Source organism: Xenopus laevis, chromosome 2L, assembly GCF_017654675.1.
Source record: "Xenopus laevis strain J_2021 chromosome 2L, Xenopus_laevis_v10.1, whole genome shotgun sequence".
NCBI classification, from domain to species: domain Eukaryota; kingdom Metazoa; phylum Chordata; class Amphibia; order Anura; family Pipidae; genus Xenopus; species Xenopus laevis.
In genome coordinates, this window is record NC_054373.1 from 92,234,118 (window position 1) to 92,260,545 (window position 26,428).

The window sequence follows — 26,428 nt, forward strand, 5'->3', positions numbered from 1 at the left end:
CAATAAGGCATATGGAATATATAGCATTCTTATAAATCATGATACCACTCTGTCTGCAACTTTACTTAATTATTTTCTTGCAGATATAATCACTACTGCATCTACAGTGCTGCCTGGGTTTATATAATAGCAAAAGTAATAAAGAGGCAGTAAGAAAGACCTGAGTGAAAATCATCACAGTTTACTTACAAACCAACACAGTGCAGTCGTTCAGAACATGATGTATTTTAAAAAAAAATATGATCACAAAGGGCCCTTAGTCTTTGGCTAGCCAGGGTGGTGAACATCTAGCCTGTGCCTGTGCTTTGGAGGGGATATGTATAAATATCTGGAGGAACTCAGAACGTTAACACATCCACAGCATGGGCAATGGGGGGTACTTGCTGATTCCTTATGTCCTAATTTGGAGGGTGTGGAGGCATTTGATCACAGAGGGGGTTTTTTGAATCTATAATTCAGCCTTGTTTCCAGTGGATGGGGTGTAGATGCAGGTTGAAAACATAACGCAGGAGTCAGCAGTGATACCTACAAACAGAATATCTTGGGCAGATGTGAGTTTAGAGCATAATAAATAAAAGCTTGCCCACATTCTATTCATTCTTATGGGATTTTTAGAAGCGTATTTATCAATGGGTGAAAGTTAGAACTCACCATTTGGTAAATACAGTTCTAAAAATCCCATAGGGATAAATAGATTGTGTGTGTTTGTATTTATTAAGCTCTAAACTCACATTTTGATAAAATGCCTCTACAGTAAGTTACAAGTTGGTTTTGTGTTGGTAAATTGGACTGGCCATCTGCAAGGTCCAAAACTAATTTCTTTAACATTTACATCTAATCCATCTAACATCCAATACATATTCTTAGTTTGTTATGTGTTAATACAACTTTCATTTAAATGAATAAGTGCCCTTTTATACTTTCCATATATCTATATATATATATTTTTTTTTGTCTGTTTGTTTGTTTGTTTGTTTAGCAGAGTTCATTTCACAATCAGCAGAGATTCTGGATGCCGCCCTTCTCGCCAGTTCTTCAGGCACATGTGGGAGGATACATCGGAATGGTTAGTAAAAACAAACCAGTAAATTAAATTGTTTTGTTAAAAAATGGAGGTGTTTTGTCTATATCTTGAGCAAAAAATATCAAAATTGTGTTTTTTTTTAAAAAAAAAATGATATAGGCATGGTACTCTTAAGATATATCCTCTCATTGTCAAGTGCAGAATATGTACCATGGAGCATGCATTATTTTTAAGCACCCTGCACAGGTAGGGCAGTGTAAATTTAGTATAAGCAATCAGCTTATCATTCATGGGTCTCTTGCTGATCTGGGCATTCAGCTGAAAATACTGTAGTAGGAAGCACTTGGTAGGAATACATATTTCTTATTGATTCCTTGTTCATGGCATATATATATATATATATATATATATCTATATATATCTATATATCTATATATCTATATATCTATACATCTATTAATGTGTATATATATATATATATATATATATATATATATATATATATATATATATATATATATATATATATATATATATATATATATAGTGAATAAGTACCCCCTCTTGTAAAATATAAGGATATTATAAGTTACAGAGGAGTTTCATGACCATATAAAAACACGAGGCCGAAGGCCGAGTGTTTTTATACAGGTCATGGAACTCCAAGGTAACTTCTAATATCCTCATATTTTGCAACTGGGGGTACTTTATTTATTATAATACACAAATTTCAATGAGTCATGTGACTGAAATGACATCAGAACTCACCGTTTATAACTGATGACATCAGAACTCACCATTTATAAGGATATAATTTACAGGATATTCATGGCTTTTGTGTATTATATATATATATATATATATATATATATAGATATATATATATATATACTGTATATATATATTGGTCCAGACAAATTTTCTTTTCAACCTTACTTTTAAAGCTTCTCAGCTGTTATCACTAGGTTTACTGTAGATTATTTAATTTGTTGTTTACTGTAATGTTTAGCTACTCTCCAATCATTCTGGACCAAGTATATATCTGTGGACCCATATACATAATTTTGCCATGCACTGAGAACAGTTTTTCCGGGTCTCACTTTTTGACCTCTAGTATATATATGTGCAATATTTTCAGAAAACTGCCACACTCATTTGGGTAGATTTAATCCTCAAATCAATACTTAGGGGCACATTTACTTAGCTCGAGTGAAGGAATAGAATGAAAAATACTTCAAATTTTGAAGTGTTTTTTTGGCTACTTCGACCATCGAATCGGCTACTTCGACCTTCGACTACGACTTCGACTTCGAATTGAACGATTCGAACTAAAAATCGTTCGACTATTCGACCATTCTATAGTCGAAGTACTGTCTCTTAAAAAAAAACTTTGACCCCCTACTTCTACTGTAGCTAGTGGGTTAGAAGCCATTAGTTACATTTTATTTCTGCCTAAAATGTCATCTGTTTAATCCTTTCATGCATAATGATTTTTTTAAGACCTTATTGGTTAAGTAATATAAGCATATATTTGTCTTTTTTAATTAGATGTCTTTTTATATTGTCTCATCACACATATATAAATTATTTTTGACAGTAAAGCCAGGACATCTATCCCAATCTTCTAAATATGTGACATTTTCCATCCTTGGAACATTGACATATAGAATAAGCAGCATATGGTGTTGTAAGATTTCTAGGACTGAAAAAAATATATAGGAATTTTATGAGAACTGAGTCCTTTATTAGTCAGAAATGCGGTTGCTGCAGTTCTGATCTCTGACCAAAGTTATCTATAATGAAAAGAGCATCCAGCTTTCTTTTTTGTCCGGCTACGCATGCTCACAATCTAGGTTATCCAATTAACTCCCATCCCCCCTCCACCATGGACCTAGAGTGCTAACATCCTCACAATGTCAACAGCTAATTTGTGCTTACCGTAGACTTGTGGAAATACAGAGCAACACTCTGACGTGTGGCTCATTAAGTCGTTAGTGATGCTTTCTGATCTGCAGTTCTAGATCCTGAATGTCTGAAAAGATAAGGCTGTTGACCCCTTCTTCACCAGATGGACTATTATTTTCCAAGCAGTAGGAACAGAACTTGGCTCATTACTTTTTTCATTCTATATAAACATTTAATTACATTTGACAGTCTATTGAAAATTAGCTGAACAGGTCATTAAAAGACTTCCTTAGGCAGCCCTTAGAGATTATGATTTAGCTGTTTTGCTTTTAGTCTTTTAGTATTCATGCTCATTTTCCTGTTTCTTCATTATTCGGATTTTAATTAATCAAGCTTAGCATGTTTACAGTTGAGTAAATTGTTGATGCCTCCATCTGTTGAATAAGGTAAGGCATTAAGACCTTGCTACAAATTGCTTCTGTCAGTTGACATATTCAAGGTAAAATGACCACTCAAGTTTAGTTGTGTGAGTGAATAGTAGGTAACTTTTGTTAGGATATACACATTTAAGTATGGCAGGAATATTGATGAAAGGAATAACCAACAGAATTTGTTAACGCTAATATAGTTATTCCAGTCAATGATGATACCAGTGATATTTCATATTATAGACAATCATGCTACTATAACAATATACTATATACAGTATATATATATATATATATATAATATATATATATATATATATATATATATATACACACACACGCATATGCAATTTGGCCAAAAGTTTGGGAACCTGTTGCACATCCTATTACAAAATCAAGTTAGTCCTCTCTTTGCTACTAAAACAACCCTTACTTTGTATTCTTCTAGGAAGGCTTTCTACTAGATTTTGGCAGGTTGTTAGATGGGAATGTGCTTTACTTTTTATGTAAGAAGTTGGGCATGGATTTTGGGTAGTAATGGGCGAGTAAGTTCGCCAGACAAGAATTTGCAGAGAATTTCCTCATTTCTCCAAAAGCCAATTTATTCGTGAAACGGCGACAATTCGCCGTTGAAAATTCCACATCTGTATAAAAATTGTTATGCGTCAAAATTATTCGTATGCCCATTGATTTTAATGCATTTGGACTAAATAGTCGCGCATAAAATTGTCACTCGCATCAAAATTATTTTGACGCCCATTGAATTCAACGCATTTCACTGCACAGATTCGGCCATCACTAATGCTGGAATCAGGCCTGGCTCAGATCGGCATTCTAATTCATCCCATAGATGTTTAGCTGGATTGAGGTCAGGGCTGTGTGCAGGCCAATCAAGTTCTTCCTCTCCCATTTTAGCAAGCCCATTCTGTATTGGCTTCACATTGGGGTATTATGGGGCTACAACAAGAATAGACCATCACCAAACTATGAAAACTCGAATTTATTCCTCAGTAATCCACCAATTGACTTTGTTAGTCAGACTCTTCAACAAACACATGGAGTAGCCATCTCCATCACAGTATCACATAATAACAAGAAAATCTGGAGATTCTTTGAAAGTATGTAGTTTTATTATCACACTAGTGCGATAATAAAACTACATACTTTCAAAGACTCTCCACATCACCAAACGAAACTTCGCCTGGCGAAGTGTGGCGAAGCCTGCGCTAGCGCAACTCTGCAGGTTAGTGAATTTGCCCCTTGGAGTGGAGGTAAGCTCACAGAAGGATTTTATATTCTTAATTGTCACTTTGAAACACGTTGTAACAGAAGCATTGTTAATATGGTATGAAAAGTAACTACACTGTGGGTTATTGGTGATTGACACAATGTTGCCGGTTTACTGATTGAGAGATATTTTGTTATTAATTGACACATTACTGAAAGTCACTGGGTCTAGAGTGGACCTAACATATGCTGTGCAGAACTAATATATGATGTGTAAATGTATCAGTTGGGGATATTGAGTGACAGCTGCTTAGATTCAGTTAGGATGTATCACATTAGCTTGATTAGGGGGAACACGTCAGAGTGGGAGGGAACCAGGGATCCCACGCCATCTTCCTGGTATTTAAGGGAGGTTTCTATTGCAATTTGTAACTTTGACAAAGGCTGAGATGCAGCCGAAACATTCGTTTCTTAAATAAACGGTTTATACATTTGGACAAGACCTGTGAGTGCGGCTTCTTCATTGGAGGATCGTATGTGTACTGGTGGCATGCACCCAGGCAAGAATATCTGCATTGTCGTGAGTGCTGTGATTTTGGGGAATATATATATATATATATATATATATATATATATATATATATATATATATATATATATATATATATATATATATATATATATATAGATAGATAGATAGATAGATAGATAGATAGATAGATACACATTAACATCTATTTGTAAGCAAACTGTATACCAGGTTAACTAGACCTGTGTATTACAGTGGCAGGGTGTACTGATGTATACATATATATATATATATATATATATATATATATATATATCAGTTTTTAACCCTTTACTGTCATGGTCTCTTTGAGTTTGCTGGCTGCATGTTGCCAATAAATGCATAGATCAAAGAGTCATCCAAAAAGAGAAACTCTGTGGTGCATGCAGTTAGGTCTTTGATGGGCAATGCTGTCGATTTTTCAAACACAGGCAATGTGGTGGGGTTCTAGGTTAAATTCCAATTAGGGCACTTTTTGCAAGGTGAATGCAAGTTTAAAATGACCACAGAGTTTAAGGGACACATTTACTTAGTTCGAGTGAAGGAATAGAATAAAAAAAAACTTCGAATTTCAAATGATTTTTTTGGCTACTTTGACCTTCGACTACAACTTCGAATCGAACGAATCAAACTAAAAATCGTTTGACTATTCGGCCATTCCATAGTCGAAGTACTGTCTCTTTAAAAAAAACTTTGACCCCCTAGTTCACCACCTAAAACCTACCGAACCTCAATGTTAGGTCCCCATAGGCTTTCTAAGCTTTTTTTGATCGAAGGAATTTCGTTCGATCGATGGATTAAAATCCTTCAAAACGTTCGATTCGAACGATTATTCCTTCGATTGTTCAATCGAACGAATAGAGCTAAATCCTTCGACTTCAATATTCAAAGTCGAAGGATTTAACTTCGACAGAGTTGAATATCGAGGGTTCATTAACTAAATGTGATCGGAACATTAGATAGTAAGCACCACTGAAACAGGGGATGATGTATAAAGTGCTGCGGAATATGGCAGCACTATCATAAAAGAAATTTGGTTTAAATAATTTAATGAACTGTATTCCACCATCCCATGCACACTACCTATTTAGGGTCACATCAAATGCAGTCATTAAATGTATTTAGCGAATACAAATAAAGTAGATTCATTTTTGTTAATTTCTCAATTTTAAAGGTGTGGTGTTCCTAGGTAAGCTCTTCCTGGGTTGCAGCTTAATACCTTACAAGAACATCTCTTTCCTTACCCTTAATCAGCCTCAATCAACCTTGTCTCGTCCCAGACCTGATTGTGGCTGTGTAGTATGTTTATAGTTGTACATCCGTATTTACTATATGTAGGAGAAGTTTAGTCATACATCCATATAGCTGTGAGACTAATAATGGTAAAACTAGCACCACAACCATTTTTCATTCTCTGCAAATTGTAATACAAATGTCAAACCTACATTCAGAAAGGTTACAAAACACAGCAAGTCCCTAGGAAGTTCATTAGGATCTTGCTTAGCTGCTCCTAAATCAGTAGTTCTTGAGAGAACACGAGAAGATTCATGGCAGCTCTGGGGATTAACCCTAAAGCCATTAAATATTTCAAGGACATGAATACAATACTTGCTTTTCTATGGGAAGATTACATAATGAGAATTCACAAAATAATATAGTCAGATGTTATATGCAGCAATAGAAAAAAAATAATAAAGTATCTTTAAAATTATTTTCAGTTTTCCCACCAGAGTTAAAATGTTGCTGTCTCTGAAGAAAGTATCATCAATTACCTTCAACAAACCTTAGAAGCCAAAGAAGCAATGAATGTCTTTGGGCTCTAGGGTGGTGGTTGTAGCCAGCAAGCCAACTTCCCTCAAATCAACATGCACCACTTCTTAATTGCAGGCAATGTAGGAGTCCTCTTGTTAGTAAGATGAGTTACTGAAACTGACTGGTTTCAAATTGATCTAAAAAAAAAAAATATAGAGTTGTCTGTCAATTCAGCTAGTGATACATTAGCAGGGATCTAAAAAAAACTGGGGTTTTGATGAAGTTAAGATTAGGGTGTTGGGTGGGTGAACAGATGGTGCTTATGTGTAATCATTGTAAATAGGCATGGCAGTAGTATTTTTGTTTATACTATACAATAGGAAGATGTGCGAAAGAATTTGTCAAGCACAGCATACAACAATAACACATTGCATCTAAACATGAATATATCAACCTTTAAGTGTTGAAGAGTAAGGAAGTGCTATTGTATGATTTAAAAAAATGGGGTTGTTGGGTCCCTGATAGGGATGTAGCGAACGTCGGAAAAAAAGTTCGCGAACATATTCGCGAACTTGCGCAAAAATGCGAGCGGTTCGCGAACGGTTCGCGAACCCCATAGACTTCAATGGGAAGGCGAACTTTAACATCTAGAAAAGACATTTCTGGCCAGAAAAATGATTTTAAAGTTGTTTAAAGGGTGCAACGACCTGGACAGTGGCATGCCAGAGGGGGATCAAGGGCAAAAATGTATCTGAAAAATCTGCCTGTGTGTGCTTGGAAGAGATAGTGTAGGGGGAGAGCTGTTAGTGATTTCAGGGACAGATGATAGTAAGTTTGCTGGCTAGTAATCTGCTTGATACTGCTCTGTATTGGAGGGACAGAAGTCTGCAGGGATTTGAGGGACATTTTAGCTTAGGTAGCTTTGCTGGCTAGTAATCTACTGTTCTCTTTAAACAACTGCCATACGTTGACCTTGTAGGCATTGTTTGCCCAGTTTTTTTGGATGCAGCCACTGAAGCACAGTTGCCAGAAAAAATATGCCATATAAATGCTGAAAATAGTCATTTTTCGCCATACGTTGACCTTGTAGACATTGTTTGCCCAGTTTTTTTGGATGCAGCCACTGAAGCACAGTTGCCAGAAAAAATATGCCATATAAATGCTGAAAATAGTAATTTTTCGCCATACGTTGACCTTGTAGACATTGTTTGCCCAGTTTTTTTGGTTGCAGCCACTGAAGCACAGTTGCCAGAAAAAATATGTCACGTAAATGCTGAAAATAGTCATTTTTTGCCATATACGTTGAGTCAACGTATGGCAAAAAATGACTATTTTCAGCATTTATATGGCATATTTTTTCTGGCCTCTGTGCTTCAGTGGCTGTGGCCAAAAAAACTGGGCAAACAATGCCTACAAGGTCAACGTCGTTGACCTTGTAGGCATTGTTTGCCCAGTTTTTTTGGCCACAGCCACTGAAGCACAGAGGCCAGAAAAAATATGCCATATAAATGCTGAAAATAGTCATTTTTTTGGTCGCAGCCACTGAAGCACAGTTGCCAGAAAAATTATGCCATATAAATGCTGAAAATATAAATTTTTTTGGTTGCAGCCACTGAAGCACAGAGGCCAGAAAAATTATGCCATATAAATGCAGAAAATATGCATTTTTTGGTCGCAGCCACTGAAGCACAGTTGACAGAAAAATTATGCCATATAAATGCTGAAAATATAAATTTTTTGGTTGCAGCCACTGAAGCACAGAGGCCAGAAAAATTATGCCATATAAATGCAGAAAATATGCATTTTTTTGGTTGCAGCCACTGAAGCACAGAGGCCAGAAAAAATTAAACCAGTAGGGTTTGCACCCTAGTTTGTAACGGTGGCGGAGGGAGGAGGAGGACGCTAAAGGACAGCTGTGTGTGGAGTCATGAGGCTTGAAGAGAAGGACAGCTGCATAGAAGTCAGAACAAGTCTTCCGGCGTGCAGTAACCCTCCGAGATCCACCCCTCATTCATTTTAATAAAGGTCAGGTAATCGACACTTTTGTGACCTAGGCGAGTTCTCTTCTCAGTTACAATCCCTCCTGCTGCACTGAAGGTCCTTTCTGAGAGCACACTTGAGGCTGGGCAAGACAAGAGGTTCATGGCAAATTGTGACAGCTCTGGCCACAGATCAAGCCTGCGCACCCAGTAGTCCAGGGGTTCATCGCTCCTCAGAGTGTCGATATCTGCAGTTAATGCCAGGTAGTCCGCTACCTGCCGGTCGAGGCGTTCTTTGAGGGTGGATCCAGAAGGGTTGTGGCGCTGCCTTGGACAGAAAAACATTTGCATGTCTGACGTTACAGACTGGCCAAAGGGCTTTGTCCTTGCAGGTGTGCTCGTGGCAGGATTACTGGCACCTCTGCCCCTGGAATGTTGATGAGTTCCTGAAGTGACATCACCCTTAAAAGCATTGTACAACATGTTTTGCAGGCTGGTTTGTAAATGCCGCATCTTTTCGGACTTGTGGTATGTTGGTAACATTTCTGACACTTTATGCTTGTACCGAGGGTCTAGTAGCGTTGCGACCCAGTACAGGTCCTTCTCCTTAAGCCTCTTGATACGGGGGTCCTTCAACAGGCATGACAGCATGAAAGACCCCATTCTCACAAGGTTGGATGCAGAGGTATCCATCTCCGCTTCCTCATTATCAAGGACTGCATCATCCACGGTCTCCTCCCCCCAGCCACGTACAAGACCAGGGGTCCCCAAAAGGTCACCACTAGCCCCCTGGGAAGCCTGCTCCTGTTGGTCCTCCTCCTCCTCCTCCACAAAGCCACCTTCCTCCTCTGACTCCACTTCTGGCACCTCTCCCTGCGTTGCAGCAGGTGCCTGGGTTCGTTCTGGTGATTCCGACCAGAAATCGTGCGCTTCCAGCTCCTCGTCACGCTGGTCTACAGCCTCATCTGTCACTCGTCGCACGGCACGCTCCAGGAAGAAAGCGAAGGGTATTAGGTCGCTGATGGTGCCTTCGGTGCGACTGACCATATTTGTCACCTCTTCAAAAGGTCGCATGAGCCTGCAGGCATCGCGCATAAGCACCCAGTAACGGGGGAAAAAAATCCCCAGCTGTGCAGATCCAGTCCTACCACCCAGTTCAAAAAGGTACTCGTTGACGGCCCTTTGTTGTTGCAGCAGACGTTCCAACATAAGGAGCGTTGAATTCCAGCGAGTCTGGCTGTCAGAAATCAAACGCCTGACTGGCATGTTGTAGCGCTGCTGAATGTCAGCAAGGCGTGCCATGGCTGTGTAGGAACGTCTGAAATGGGCCGACACCTTTCTGGACTGGGTGAGAACGTCCTGGAATCCTGGGTACTTGGAGACAAAACGTTGGACTATTAAATTTAACACATGTGCCATGCCTAGTCTCAACGCTGCCAACAGATTGCTTCCATTGTCACACACCACTTTTCCGATCTGCAGTTGGTGTGGGGTCAGCCACCGATCGGCCTGTGACTGCAGAGATGACAGGAGTACAGATCCGGTATGGTTTTTGCTTTCCAGGCACGTCATCCCCAAGACAGCGTGACAACGGCGTACCTGGCACGTCGAATAGCCTAGGGGGAGCTGGGGGTGCACAGGTGTGGAGGAGGAGAAGGAGGACCCAGCAGCAGAGTAAGAAGAAGAAGAAGACGAGGTAGAGAGCGATGGAGGAGTAGAGGTGGTGGCAGAACCGCGTGCAATCCGTGGCGGTGACACCAACTCCACTGTTGTTGTTGAGCTACCCATTCCCTGCTTCCCAGCCATTACCAAGTTCACCCAGTGGGCAGTGTAGGTGACATACCTGCCCTGACCATGCTTGGAGGACCATGCGTCAGTAGTCATATGGACCTTTGGCCCAACACTAAGTGACAGAGATGCGGTAACTTGGCTCTGCACATGTTGGTACAGGTGTGGTATTCCCTTTTTAGAAAAAAAATTGCGGCTGGGTACCTTCCACTGCGGTGTCCCAATTGCTACAAATTTGCGGAAGGCCTCAGAGTCCACCAGCTGGTATGGTAAAAGCTGGCGGGCTAAGAGTGCAGACAAGCCAGCTGTCAGACGCCGGGCAAGGGGGTGACAGTCAGACATTGGCTTCTTACGCTCAAACATGGCCTTCACAGAAACTTGGCTGGTGGCAGATGACTGGGAATGGGAACAGGTGGTCAAGGTGGAAGGCGGAGTGGAGGGTGGTTCAGACGGGTCAAGGAGAGCAGAGGTAGAGCAGTAAGATGCTGGACCAGAAGGAGTGTGGCTTTTAGTTTGCCTGTTGCCTTTGAGGTGTTGCTCCCAAAGTGCTTTGTGCTTGCCGCTCATGTGCCTTCGCATAGAAGTTGTACCTATGTGGCTGTTGGGCTTACCAAGGCTCAGTTTCTGACTGCACTCATTGCAAATTACAATGCTTTTGTCAGAGGCACACACATTAAAAAAATCCCACACTGCTGACTTTTTGGAAGTGTGCGATCTGGCGGTAACAGTAGAAGTTGGCGGAGTTGGCGGTATTGGCGGCAATGGCGGGTGCGTTGGCCGGCTGAACACAGGTGCCGATACATGTTGTTGCCCTACTGATCCCTGCGGGCTGTCCTCCCTGCTTCTTCTAAGTCTTATTCTCCTACTGCCTCTCTGACTCTCCGTCTCTCCATCTGAACTACCCTCCTCTTGCTCTCTTCTACTAGGCACCCACAAAACATCAATCTCCTCATCATCATTCTCCTCAGATGCATCAATTTCTTCTGACACATCACAGAAGGAAGCAGCAGCGGGGACCTCCTCCTCATCACTCATTATGTCCATCTCTATCGTGTTCTCTGCCAGAATTAAATCTGGTGTAAGGTCCTCATCTCCTTCATCTTCTTCTGGCAATAATGGTTGCGCATTACTCAGTTCAAGAAACTCATTGGAAAATAACTCCTCTGACCCCAGTGAAGAAGGGGCACCGGTGGTGGAGGAAGTGTTACGTGGGGTGGCCATAGCAGTGGAGGATGAGGAGGATGTTGTGGTAAAGTTAGAAACGGTAGAGGATGGGGTGTGCTGTGTAAGCCAGTCAACTACCTCTTCAGCATTTTGGGAGTTCAGGGTCATTGGCTTTTTAAAACTGGGCAATTTGCTAGGGCCACAGGATTGCATAGCAGCACGGCCCCTTGCACGGCCTCTGCGTGGCGGCCTGCCTTTGCCTGGCATTATTTTTAAAAAAAACAACAACAACAACAAAAACTCAGTTGGTTTTTCTGGAAACGATAATACACACAGCTAGATGGCGGGTTGAAGAAAACACTGTGCAAATAATGCCTACAAAGTCAACGTATACACTACTACAGCGGTGGATACGGATTACGTAAAATATATGAATGCTGCTTGAAAAAAAGTAACTCAAGTGGTTTTTCTAGAGACGATAATATTATCAATATTTAGACAAAATGTGAACAAGGTCACACAGCTCGATGGCGGGTTGAAGAAAACAGTGTGCAAATAATGCCTACAAGGTCAACGTATACACTACTACAGCGGTGGATACGGATTACGTAAAATATATGAATGCTGCTTGAAAAAAAGTAACTCAAGTGGTTTTTCTAGAGACGATAATATTATCAATATTTAGACAAAATGTGAACAAGGTCACACAGCTCGATGGCGGGTTGAAGAAAACAGTGTGCAAATAATGCCTACAAGGTCAACGTATACACTACTACAGCGGTGGATACGGATTACGTAAAATATATGAATGCTGCTTGAAAAAAGTGACTCCGGTGTTTTTTCTGGAGACGGTAATATTATGGATATTTAGACAGAATGGGAACAAGGTCACACAGCTCGATGGCGGGTTGAAGAAAACAGTGTGCAAATAATGCCTACAAGGCCAACGTATACACTACTACAGCGGTGGATACGGATTACGTAAAATATATGAATGCTGCTTGAAAAAAGTGACTCCGGTGTTTTTTCTGGAGACGGTAATATTATGGATATTTAGACAGAATGGGAACAAGGTCACACAGCTCGATGGCGGGTTGAAGAAAACAGTGTGCAAATAATGCCTACAAGGCCAACGTATACACTACTACAGCGGTGGATACGGATTACGTAAAATATATGAATGCTGCTTGAAAAAAGTGACTCCGGTGTTTTTTCTGGAGACGGTAATATTATGGATATTTAGACAGAATGGGAACAAGGTCACACAGCTCGATGGCGGGTTGAAGAAAACAGTGTGCAAATAATGCCTACAAGGCCAACGTATACACTACTACAGCGGTGGATACGGATTACGTAAAATATATTATGGCTGCTTGAAAAAAGTGACTCCGGTGTTTTTTCTGGAGACGGTAATATTATGGATATTTAGACAGAATGGGAACAAGGTCACACAGCTCGATGGCGGGTTGAAGAAAACAGTGTGCAAATAATGCCTACAAGGCCAACGTATACACTACTACAGCGGTGGATACGGATTACGTAAAATATATGAATGCTGCTTGAAAAAAGTGACTCCGGTGTTTTTTCTGGAGACGGTAATATTATGGATATTTAGACAGAATGGGAACAAGGTCACACAGCTCGATGGCGGGTTGAAGAAAACAGTGTGCAAATAATGCCTACAAGGCCAACGTATACACTACTACAGCGGTGGATACGGATTACGTAAAATATATGAATGCTGCTTGAAAAAAGTGACTCCGGTGTTTTTTCTGGAGACGGTAATATTATGGATATTTAGACAGAATGGGAACAAGGTCACACAGCTCGATGGCGGGTTGAAGAAAACAGTGTGCAAATAATGCCTACAAGGCCAACGTATACACTACTACAGCGGTGGATACGGATTACGTAAAATATATGAATGCTGCTTGAAAAAAGTGACTCCGGTGTTTTTTCTGGAGACGGTAATATTATGGATATTTAGACAGAATGGGAACAAGGTCACACAGCTCGATGGCGGGTTGAAGAAAACAGTGTGCAAATAATGCCTACAGGGCAAATAATGCCTAAAAGGTCAACTTATACACTACTACAGCGGTAGTAAAATAAAAAAAAGTAAAATAAAAAAAAAATGAATATTAAAAAAAAAAAATTAAAGTTGGTGCTGCTGAACTACTAGGAGCAGCAGATTAGCACACCAGTCCCACTCCCCAACACTGCTAGACTAATAGCACTGGGCTCTTATAGTAGTAGTAGTAGTAGTAGTAGTAAAACAACAAAAAAATAAATAAAAGCAGTCCTTACAAGGACTACTGTTATTGCAGCAGTCAGCAGATGAGATCAGAAGCAGGACAGCTGCCCACTGCAGCTACATACAGAGCACTGCAGTAGAAGGTAGATTACTAGCCAGCAAAGCTACCTAAGCTAAAATGTCCCTCAAACCCCTGCAGACTTCTGTCCCTCCAATAACAGAGCAGTATCAAAACGATTACTAGCCAGCAAACTTTCAACTGTCCCTGAAATCACTAACAGGCAGCAGCTCTCTCCCTACACTATCTCTTCAGCACACACAGGCAGAGTGAAAAAACGCTGCAGGGCTTCGGTTTTTATAGGGAAGGGGAGTGGTCCAGGGGAGAGCTTCCTGATTGGCTGCCATGTACCTGCTGGTCTGGGGTGAGAGGGCAAAAAAAAGCGCCAACAATGGCGAACCCAAAATGGCGAACGTCGCGCGACGTTCGCGAACTTCCGGCGAGCGCGAACACCCGATGTTCGCGCGAACAAGTTCGCCGGCGAACAGTTCGCGACATCTCTAGTCCCTGATACTTTGATTTTTCGTGAAATAGTATACATAGAATCCCCGTCCTTCTATATATTTGCATGTATTTTTGACAACTTTAATCTGTGTTTCCTTGAACTTGCGGATCTCTTCCATCTTTGCGATCCAGTTGGTCAAAGTCGGAGGTGTTGTTTTATTCCATTTGCAGTAACGTGGGCACTGTATATTTAAAGACATATTGACTTTCTAGGTGCTCAGTGTGCAGAGATGAATATTTAAAAAGGGATAGAGAAGGCACACTAAAAGATTTACATTGATTTTCAAAAACATAACTTTTTCTACACAGTTTAAAATCAGTTTAGAAAATGTAGCTGGATTGGCTGATGATTGATATAAAATTGTTACATTCACTTTTTGCCCTCACAAGATTAACAACCCATTAGTCACGTGCAGATCAGGGGAAATTTAACATGCACCTGACCCTATTCCGCAAAATCGTAATTTGCACCCAACCTTAACCCATAAATTGTTTCCATTGTAGGACCTGCACGTAACCCACATTCGCAGAGGAGTGGTGCAAGTCACAAAAACCCATATCTCACTACACAACCACTACAGTATTGTAGTATCCCAGTGTGACCAGCACCCCACCTGCACCCCCCATGGATGCCCAAAATTTAGCCCAAACCTGCCTGACCTGTGGATAATCCCACTGGTATTGTGTCAGCTCCCACATCACTACAAGCCATTGAGCACTTAAAGTTGCTTTTTACTGGTTTATAATTTCACGTCGCCTACTACTGATTTTTCAGATACTTTGGGGCACATTCACAAAAGTGTGAAGTGGCCGACGCTAGCGACATTTCGCAAGAAATCCCATCTGCATGCACATCGCCAATTCACTAACAGGCATAGATGACAATAAGCTAGCAAAAAAGGTGGTCGCTAGCGTTCATTCGCACCCTGGTGAATGGTCATTACTCCACGAATTCACTAAGATGCAAATTTTACTGAACGTTTCCTCTTTCGCCAGAGTTTACTTCGCCACCTCAGACCAGTGAACTGATAAAATGAAGCTACATCCTCCTTAATCTTATGCCAGTGACATCATATTCTGTATGCAGGAAATGCATTTAAGTTTTAAAAAATGCAGGCGACTTTTCTTTTTTTAAAGCAGTATTGCCTTCAATAGTCCAAAACTATTAAAGATTTTTTAAAACTAATTTGAAGGGCATGCCACATTTGTTTAAGGGTAGGTTCATGTCTAGGGCATTAGAGGATTTCTTTTGTCTTTATTATGGACCTGGACATGTGTAATAAAAAGTGTCCATTTCAAGCATTTGCACCAACATTACTAATAATGTCATCTATACCAAGAGTGCTGGGGAAGTTTCACTAGACAGGAATGAATGCTGCAAAAATTCTATGAAATGCTCGTACAGCTGAAGTAACGCTAGGCAAAAATCACCAGCGTTCAGCTGCTAAGATGCAACTTATAGTGATGGGCGAATTTGGGGCGTTTTGACGGAAAATTAGTAAATTGAAAAAGAAATGTAAATTTTTACACCGGCGAATTTTCGAGGCGGATTCACAAATTCACAAAATCGCTGGTGAAAATTCACCCTATAGTGAAATTGTCCCTTTGGCTTTATTGGGGACAATAAATAGTTGTGAAATTGCCCCTTGTCTTTAGAAGGGACAAGCTTGCATAGGGTGGTCAATTTAAACAAATTTTTTTCTATGTGTCCTACCCAGTCCCAACCAATCAGATTCAAGATTGGAATAAATGATGCCACATCCATAGACGTCACACGGGGAACTGCCTAGGACAGCACCAGACCTGAATATGCTACTGAATACTGTAACATATTTCTATGTGCATTCGTTCTATGTTTTTACACATATGTTAATGTATTTTTCTGCCTTATAATCAATTGGTCCTTCTAATTGTGCTAATATGTTTCATATGTTTCAGGATTATTTTTTTTTTCAATTGTTTGTTTGTTTCAATTGTATGTGTCTTTCTCATTCTCAGAATATATGTATTAAAGTCTCACGTTGTTCCTTGCATCTCCAGCATAGGTTACCCACAGCAAAAAATATTTTAATAATACCACTGTGTAAGGATATTGTAATTTTTTTCCAGGATTGTGCAGTTTCTGGGTCCATCCATTTCAATATGAAATCTTTAGTTTCTAATTCGGAGAAATGGTTATCCCAATATTTTTCCCATTTCTTTATTAATAGTGTGTCTGATTTTGTCTCTTGGCTATTATGAAAAATAATGTATTTTATATTATGTATTATTATTAATGTATTATTATATTATATGATGTATAATAATGCATATCAGTTGCCGTTTGTGTGGATACACATAATTGTTCAGGGGGTGAGGGGGTTGTCATTATCTGTTCTGAAGCAGAGGGATAATATGAAGCTTTGTTTTTGTTGATAGATTAGTAGTTCAGAGACAAGTATAGTAGTAGTTGTATAGTAGTAGTAGTAGGAGTAGTTATATATGGGCCCTTAGTGGAAGATATCCTTGAGGTTTCGGGTGGTATATTTGTAAGATCTTTGCTTATTTCCATTTTGTAAGAGATGTTTTTCTTATTGCATTTTCTATACCTTATATACCTTACAATTCTGTTTATTCATATTCTACTATAGCTTTACCTCTTCCTCAGCAAAATTAACTTTCTTCAATTTATTCTCAATTTCTGCTGTTCCATCAGTCTCTAACCTTTGTTCCTTATACCTAATAAAAATATCTACTCATTTAAAAAATAACAATCCTCAAACCTTATCCCATTAATACTGGTATTCAACCTCTGCGAATGCAAAAGCAATGTGTTTATTAATACATAGTGCACTAGAGATAATGTGTTGCCTATAATTCTGTAGTGAGATGAGATCATACAGAGCTCGAGTGTCTGCAATCATTTAGTTCAATCTCTCAACAATAGTATAACCATTTTTTTCCTCATCGGATGTTTCAACCTTTCGGTGGATATTCTCTGATTCTTTTTTACATTCTTATAATGGTAAAGGTTTCTATTGGTGCAGTCATATTAAAAAGAGGGAAAACACAGCAATGATGTGATCGAAGATATGCAATATTCAAGGGGCCTAATATTTAAATCAATATGTTGTACACAGAAGTTTGTGAATACAATGAGCAAGTGGGGGTGGGGATAACATTTCTTTGGACGGCCACATTGTGGGTGAGGGCAAATATCTGGCTTCCCTGATTTAAACTGAAAAGGGCCTATGCAGGAGGCAAGAAGAATAATAAAACTTTTTCATAGAGATCTAGAGAAAGTACAAGCAGTTTGTTTACCACAAATTTTAAAGAGTCATTATCCTATATGGTCTAAATAAAATATGAGGAACTGAAAATGTATTCTGCATCCTTCCTGAACTTCCATGCAGTTTTAATTAGGATTAAGCAGTCCTAATCTCATTGACAGGCTGCCAGCAAATTCTTTCAATTTACAGGTATTTGTATTCGTAATACGGAACCCATTATCCAGAAAGCTCTAAATTATAGAACGGCCATCTCCCATAGACTCTGTTTTAATAAAATCATTTTTAGCAGACTTAAAGTATGGAGATCCAAATTATGCAAAGACTCCTTATCCAGAAAACCCCAGGTCCTGAGCAATTGGGCTAAAAGCTTTCGTACCTGTATTTATAAAGTTCCAATACAGAAGGGCAGTACAATAAAAGTGAATAGATTAAACATACAAAGTACTTGCAAAAAAAAGTGATTGAGGAGGAAGCAAAGAGACAATTCTTAGAATCGCCTTTATAGCTCCTATTGTATTTATGAGATACCAGAAGGGGAAATGACGTAGAAGGATTAATGGCCAGTTATACCAGGCCTGTAAAAGACACTTTTCATAGAAGGCACAACTACCTAGGTTTCTTCTTAACTTGAACAGGTATGGGATCCGTTATCTGGAAGCCCTTTATCCAGACAGCTTCGAATTACAGGACAGCTTTCTCCCATAGACTCAATTTTAATTAAATAATTCAAATTTTAAAAAGAGATTTCCTTTTTCTCTGGAACAGTAAAACAGTACCTTGTTCTTGATCCTAGCTAAGATATAATTAATCATTATTGGAGGCAAAACAATCCTATTGGGTTTATTACATATTTAAATATTTTTTTTAGTAAACTTAAGGTATGAATTAATGAAAGATCCGCTATCTGGAAAACCCCAGGTCCCAAGCATTGTGGATAACAGGTATTAATGAGAAATTCCATTAAGCTTTGCCAACATAGATGCTCCCTTTGGGTAATTTGAGAGTATTGTTATCAATTCCAAAATACCAAAAATTAAAATCTTTCAAGCAATGAGCATCAATTCTACATAATTCAGTGATAATAACTGATTTTACTATCAGATCCAGTTGCTAAAAGTTGCCCTCTAGAATGAGCCAGAATCTTCAAAAAAAATTGTTTTGGCTTTAATTACTGCTGTTATCAAGAAGCCATGAGCAGTTATTTTGTTATGATTAAGACATAATGGGTAATAGAGACATAGAGGATAAACAAAATAAACAGATATGTGATTAATCACCTCTGTTAATCATGGGGAAAAAAATTCCTCGAGGAGAAGCATGGCCACAATTCATTTTATTAAATGAAGCAGATACAAATAGTCTTAGTGGCTTTAGCTTATAGGATGTAATTACTGTATATGGATTCTATTTGTCACCCATTTTGGTGATGTTTTAGTTATACACCACATTCCAAATTTATCATCACAACTGTGACAGAGAATACACATACGGTACAGTAAATATCATCGCACCCTCAGCAGTTCCATGTCACAGAGGCATCTTTATTACACTAAGTGCAGCATGCCAAACTGAATTACTCTGTGATTCCTTCCATGATAAAAACAATGGTACCTGCCATTAATGTTCTTGTCAGGCTTGCAATCACTCACACATATTGTGAGGTTCACTGCTCCGGGAATGAATCATTTCAGAGTACAGATATACAGTGTAACAGATAAACAGACACCAGCAAAATGCATTTAACTGAGCCTAGCCATGCACCTTTCTTGAAATAAACTCAGACTGGCTGGAAGCTACTTTGTCCCACCCCATCTAAGCAACATTTTAACATAAAAATAAAGCAACTACACATTTGAATATTGTGCCCAAATTTTCCCTGGGTTTATAGATTCTAAATTTCTAGAGATTTCTAGAAATGTAACACAAACCTAGGCCAGTGCATGTACCTGTATATTTTTTAGATTCACTCGATACTTAAAAACATAGAATGAAGGATGGGTCCTAGATGACCCTAATTAGCAAAAAACAAAAATGTTACAAAGGTACTATAATGGTTCAGATCTCCAGAGGCCTCACAACATTACTGAGTTTTTGGAGGTGTGGGTTCAACCCACAGGCCCATGATTCTTTATTTTGAATTAAATAAAAATACAAGAAAAGAAAAACGAGAGGGAAAGGTATGATGAAAATATACATACATATATACTGTAACATGGCTAACATTGTTGTAAAAATATTTTGTATATAGGTATGTGGTCTGTTTTCGTAGCTGTGCCTTCCATCTTCATAAAGTCTTCAATTACTTTGTCCACTCTGTCATAGTCCTACAAAGAGATGCAAGATCATTAACTTGTAGTATCTACATGTTTTATGAATATATAATAATATTCCTAATCTCAGTTTCCCCCCCTCTTTGTTTTGCCAGTTTAACCCTCATCAGGTTGCCCAGACTCTGTTCTACTCCTCTTATCCTTCGCTGTTCAGTTTCAATCCATATTTTCAGCCTGATTATATTCATCAACAAAGGAACTTTCCAAAAGGCAATACTAACATGAAGTTCCCTCCTTTACTAGCTGGAGATGGACTTCCTTATCAGTTCCCTCATCCACACAGGTATGTTTTAATAGGAAATAGAAATTATGTTGTTGTCATAGCAGTGTTTGACTTGAGGAAGGGAGGTTCATGTCCTCCAAATATTAATCATAGTTTCTTAAAGGAAAGCTTTACCCCAAAATGAATATCATCATATTAATATATTATCATATCAAGTGGCATATTACGCTGGAATCTTACCATACTACAATATACATTTAATTGAGCCCTGATTTTGTGATGGTCTCTGTGCTCCTTCAGAGATCACCTGACCAGAAATAATACAGCTCTAACAGGAAGAAGTGTGGAAGTAAAAGACAGAACTTTTCCACTAATTGGATCATGTGACCTAACATAAATGGTTTGTTTGTTTGCCCTGGGGATCCCAGGGGAGGCACTTAGTTCTTAAAATGCCAATTTTCTATTTAAGATTACCCAATGGCATATACTACCGTATATACTCGAGTATAAGCCGACCCAAGTATAAGCCGAGGTACCTAATTTTACCTACGAAAACTGGGAAAACTTATTGACTCTAGTATAAGCCTGGACACAACTACAGCCCTGTCTCCCAGCAGCGCACATTCTGCCAAAGCGACCCCCCCAGCGATCAACCGGACTTCTTTGCAAAGTTGATGGTGACAGAGAATTGCCAAACGGATTACTGTGTGCATTGTCCCACTGTCCCACAACCATGTGCAGAGGGTCCTGTTTGATATTGCCAACACTGTTAATCTTTCATATAACCAACAGAGGGTGCTGTTTGATATTGCCATCACTGTTAATCTTTCATATAACCAACAGAGGGCGCTGTGTGATATTGCAGTCACTGTTATTCTTTCATATAACCAACAAAGGGCGCTGTGTAATATTGCAGTCACTGTTAATCTTTCATATAACCAACAGAGGGCGCTGTGTAATATTGCAGTCACTATTATTCTTTCATATAACCAACAAAGGGCGCTGTGTGATATTGCAGTCACTGTTAATCTTTCATAAAACCAACAGAGGGCACTGTGTGATATTGCAGTCACTGTTATTCTTCCATATAACCAACAGATGGCGCTGTGTGATATTGCAGTCACTGTTATTCTTTCATATAACCAACAGAGGGTGCTGTGTGATATTGCAGTCACTGTTATTCTTTAATATAACCAACAGAGGGCGCACTGTTATTCTTTCATACAACCAACAGATGGCGCTGTGTGATATTGCAGTCACTGTTAATCTTTCATATAACCAACAGAGGGCGCACTGTTATTCTTTCATACAACCAACAGATGGCGCTGTGTGATATTGCAGTCACTGTTATTCTTTCATATAACCAACAGATGGCGCTGTGTGATATTGCAGTCACTGTTATTCTTTCATATAACCAACAGAGGGCGCACTGTTATTCTTTCATATAACCAACAGAGGGCATTGTGGGATATTGCAGTCTCTCCCCAAGTGTACTGTTGGTATAGGAATGATTAAAAGTGACTGAAATCTCAGCTAGTCGGGTACCGCTGACCCGAGTATAAGCTGAGGTAGAGTTTTCCAGCACATTTTGGATGCTGAAAAACTCGGCTTATACTCGGGTATATACACGGTACTAAAAAAGTATATTATTATGAAAATGGTTTATTTAAATGAAGCATAATATATTTTATAAAGACCTACTGTACATACTGTAGTTCAGGGCTATAATTTTTTTACATAAATGGCACAAAGCCCTATGGCAAAAAATGCCCATAGACTCATAAGTATTTTAAGCAGAAAAAGTCGCTATGAAAAATGTCCATTTCACTATTTCACCACTGTTTTGTTTTGTTTTTTTTGGTGCAGCAAAACAGTACAGATTTGTTCACTACTTGTTTCTATATTTAAAAGAAGCATTTATATACCTTTTATTCATTATAAAACAGGAAAACAGTGTTGGGATTGCCCACTCAAGGTAAGAATAGGGTACTAGTATGAGGGTTAGTAAAGGGGAGATTAACAACACTCAATTTTGCCATTTTGAAATGTGTTGGGATTTTTTGTTTTTAAAGATCATGGAAAATTTTATTTTTTCAAAATGAATCAGTTAATAGTGCTGCTCCAGCAGAATTCTGCACTGAAATACATTTCTCAAAAGAGCAAACAGATTTTTTTATATTCAATTTTGAAATCTGACATGGGGCTAGACATATTGTCAATTTCCCAGCTGCCCCAAGTCATGTGACTTGTGCTCTGATAAACTTCAATCACTCTTTACTGCTGTACTGCAAGTTAGAGTGATATCACCCCTACCTTTCCCCCCCAGCAGCCAAACAAAAGAACAATGGGAAGGTAACCAGATAACAGCTCCCTAGCACAAGTTAACAGCTGCCTGGTAGAGCTAAGAACAGCACTCAATAGTAAAAACCCATGTCCCACTGAGACACATTCAGTTACATTGAGAAGGAAAAACAGCAGCCTGCCAGAAAGCATTTCTCTCCTAAAGTGCAGGCACAAGTCACATGACCAACGGCAGCTGGGAAATTGGCAAAATATCTAGCCCCATGTCAGATTTCAAAATTGAATATAAAATAATCAGTTTGCTCTTTCAGTGCAGAATTCTGCTGGAGTAGCACTATTAACTGATGTGTTTTGTAAAAAACATGTTTTCCCATGGCAGGATCCCTTTAATTTACTGACGCAAATTGATGACTTTAGACAGCAATGGAGCAAAACATAATCTGATATTAGGTAATTAAATTTAAAATAAATCACTGAAATTTTTTTTTCCATTAGGTTCAATCCCCCGTTTCCAGGAGCAGGAATGAGCAATGCATATTTTACTTACAGCAGAAAATAAATTATATCACTTTGATTGTTTATCAGGTTATAAAGCACAGGTAATTCATTCCTACTTCTTTTACATATGTAGATATGTTTGAGGGTATTTTAGTTCAATAAGAAAGATTAGAGGATTAGTTTAATGACATATAAAGCCTTTTGCAGTTTGCCATTTTCCAAGGATTTAAACAGAGTTCTCCCTGTGGTTAGCAGGCCCAGATTTGTGGAAAGGCCACCAAGGCCGAGGCCTAGGGTGGCAGGATTTATGTCCAACCACACCCACATTGGTTCAGAAACACTGGGAGGGGGGTTGCAGGAGATACGATAATTTTTAAAATTTCCTGTACGTCAATCCCCATTGCTCTGGTCCCGATGAAAATTTGATTGAATAAAAGGGAGGGGACGGGGCGAGGAATGACAGCGGGCCTTAGGGAGAAGAAGATGGTGCTCATGGCCTCCGCCTCACAGAATCTGCACTGAACATTTTGTTCTAATTTGCAGCATCTGGTGCAGCATGCTTTGATCATGTCCGTCCCACTATTACCCCAATACTAACACAATGGGTCAGATGTATATAAATCAATGGGAGAGGTCCCTATCCTGTTTGAAAGTTTCTGTGGTCTGCTCTGAAATTAGCCTGAAAATCGGGCATTTCAGGCAAAAGTCAGAAAAATCAAGCGATTCGGGTAAAAAACGTACAATTTCGGTTTTTGCATGATTTCTAGTTTGTCCCTGATCCGATTATATCGTGCTTTAATGAGGTCCGATCATGGTTTCTAGTTTGGTGGAATTTTTTTATTTTAATACGCCAAAAAATTAAGCTGCTTCAAGGGGATCACCTAGAATAAAACACGAAATGGCCTTAAGCTCTCTAGCAGCTATGAAAATGAAATAGCAAAAAATGCTTTGAAAAGAAATTACTGCCTAATTTTCTGTATATTTTCTTCTTTTAGGAAATTTTGTTGGACATGCAAGCTTATCTCCTGTGGAATTATTCTTCAGATTGCAATATCTCTGATGTTTCTTCAGCAGCAGAATTCAATTCTTGGGACGGAGGTTTATTAGCAAAACTTGCATTGTTCTTGGCATTTTGCAAGAAGTTATAGTGAATGTGACTGCTTATGAATGTTGTGGATTATTCTAAACCTGGCTATCCTGTGCTTAAATAAACAGTTATACAATGGAAAGGAGTGTGTACTAATTTGATGCAGATAGGTGCAAATACTAAATAAAGGTCCTTCTTTGAATATTATTAAAATGTAGAGAGTGCTCATAAAAACAATATAATAAAACAAAAAGGGGTTCAGGTTTAAGTGCAATTACATTTTATGACAACGGTTTAAATGCAAATACCCCATGCCTTGCGTTTATGTATACGGTATCTAGGAAACCAGTTCATTCATCAGGTGCGATTATTGCAACTCATTAAAGTAAATTCAAATGTTTTACTTACAGTTTTGTGCTTTTCTACCTCAGTTCTCCCAACTGCACCAGCTTGTCCTCAGTTATTGGAGCCCTTTATCACACCCAATTATTATAGGTGATGACTAATATATTATAACACCTGTACTGACTTATTAGCTTATAAGAAAGCAGCTCCGGGTATTCTCAACATCTGCTCTGTCTCATAGAGAATGTAGTGGTATTTCTTGCATATATGATTTGTTTACATTATTGTGGATTGCACTCTAGCTCATGTTTTGCTATTATACAGTTATATGTATATTGGGATATCGATCTACTCTATATATAGTTTCCCTAATGTCAGGACCCTTCAATCTTGGACCATGGACTGTGGACATTTGTCTCTTAAAGGTATCAGGAGCAAGAAGCTGCTGCCTGAGGAGAGTTTTTCATCTTGCTTTATTGGCATAGTGCCACTGCTTATATTCTATTCAATGGAGGCTTTGAGACTTCTGTTTCATTAATAACCCAAACAAGCATCTTCTACTTACCTACTTCTGGCCCTACCTTGTTAAAGAACAAGTAAATGGTTAGTTTACTGTAATGGCTTATAAAATAGGTAACCTTACATATATCACACAGATCTCAGTAGGCACACCAATCCAGAAATATGTGTGTTGAGTAATGCAGCCTTATACGACACCTTTCAACATTTCCTGTCAGTCTAAAAAATGAAACAAACAGTGAGAGTGCATGCATGATAAATTCTACTAAGACCTGTCATCTCTGACTGTTTCTGTTTCGCCCAGCTTTATTGCCCCTCATCTCCACGGAGATGCAATGTTCTTATTGTTATTTTTATTGTTCTGCCAAGTGGGAATGCAAAAGATGTGCAAATTGGAAAACTAGCTGAGAAATGTAGCATTTAATTTAACTGATTCCCACATACTTTGGATTATGAGTGTGGCTAAAGGAGTGTAATAAAAAAATGATTTGGTATTTTAAGAGAGCAACATCAATTCTGCAATTGGAAGTAGGTTTAACTTTCCTTCTGTTTTAAAGCCAGTGTCCTCAATACTGTTTTCCAGGATTTAATGAAACCAGCCCCTTTCTCTTTCCCATTTATGATTCACCGAATCATTTCTCTGTGGTCTAGCTCTTTCATAAATCTTCTTTGGGCACGATTGGCTTGGTTATTACGACGTATGTGCAGGCACAAATGGCACATGGACAGGAATAAGTGAAATCCATGAGCACATGCAGCAAAAAGGAGACCTGGGGTAAGCCTTTTAAAGCTCCCTTTAACATGAGGTCCTGAGTAAATTCCTGCACCTTATTCCTAATTCTATTATCTCCTGCAATTGGCCCCAGCCTTTTTAACGGCCTTCTTGCTAGCTGATTAAGGACCTGATTGTCATACTGCTTATAGTCCTGACTATTGGGCAGATATGTGGATTTACTTTTCAGCCTATCAGCTATTCCATTATTTAATGTGTACCTTATGTCCATCTGCTAATAATGTTCATAATGCACAGTATTCGTGTTCCTTATTTTCAGAAAACACCTTACCAGTTTACTCAGGGTTAAAAAGAATATAAGCTCCTACCTACTAATTCTACATATTTGGGTAGTCCTGACACCTTAATCAAAATACTCTTCAAGAAATGGTCCTAAAAAGAAAGAAGACAAAATGTTCAAAAATCATTATGC

At 38.9% G+C, this 26,428-nt stretch overlaps 1 protein-coding gene across 2 annotated transcripts in view; it reads left to right on the plus strand.

The window, feature by feature from the left end:
- LOC108708258 (uncharacterized protein C1orf94) overlaps window positions 1-24,501 on the plus strand; it is a 67,596-nt gene extending 43,095 nt beyond the window's left edge. Inside the window, exons 5-8 of one of the 2 annotated variants that reach the window (XM_018246764.2) lie at window positions 983-1,066; window positions 20,346-20,533; window positions 23,270-23,373; window positions 24,268-24,501. In XM_018246764.2, the coding sequence (XP_018102253.2) occupies window positions 983-1,066; window positions 20,346-20,533; window positions 23,270-23,333 (336 nt within the window). In that variant the 3' untranslated portion in view covers window positions 23,334-23,373; window positions 24,268-24,501. Of the gene's footprint in view, window positions 1-979; window positions 1,067-20,345; window positions 20,534-23,269; window positions 23,374-24,267 lie in introns of both variants that reach the window. The other variant, XM_018246763.2, reaches the window with a different exon arrangement.
- Window positions 24,502-26,428: the final 1,927 nt, after the last annotated feature.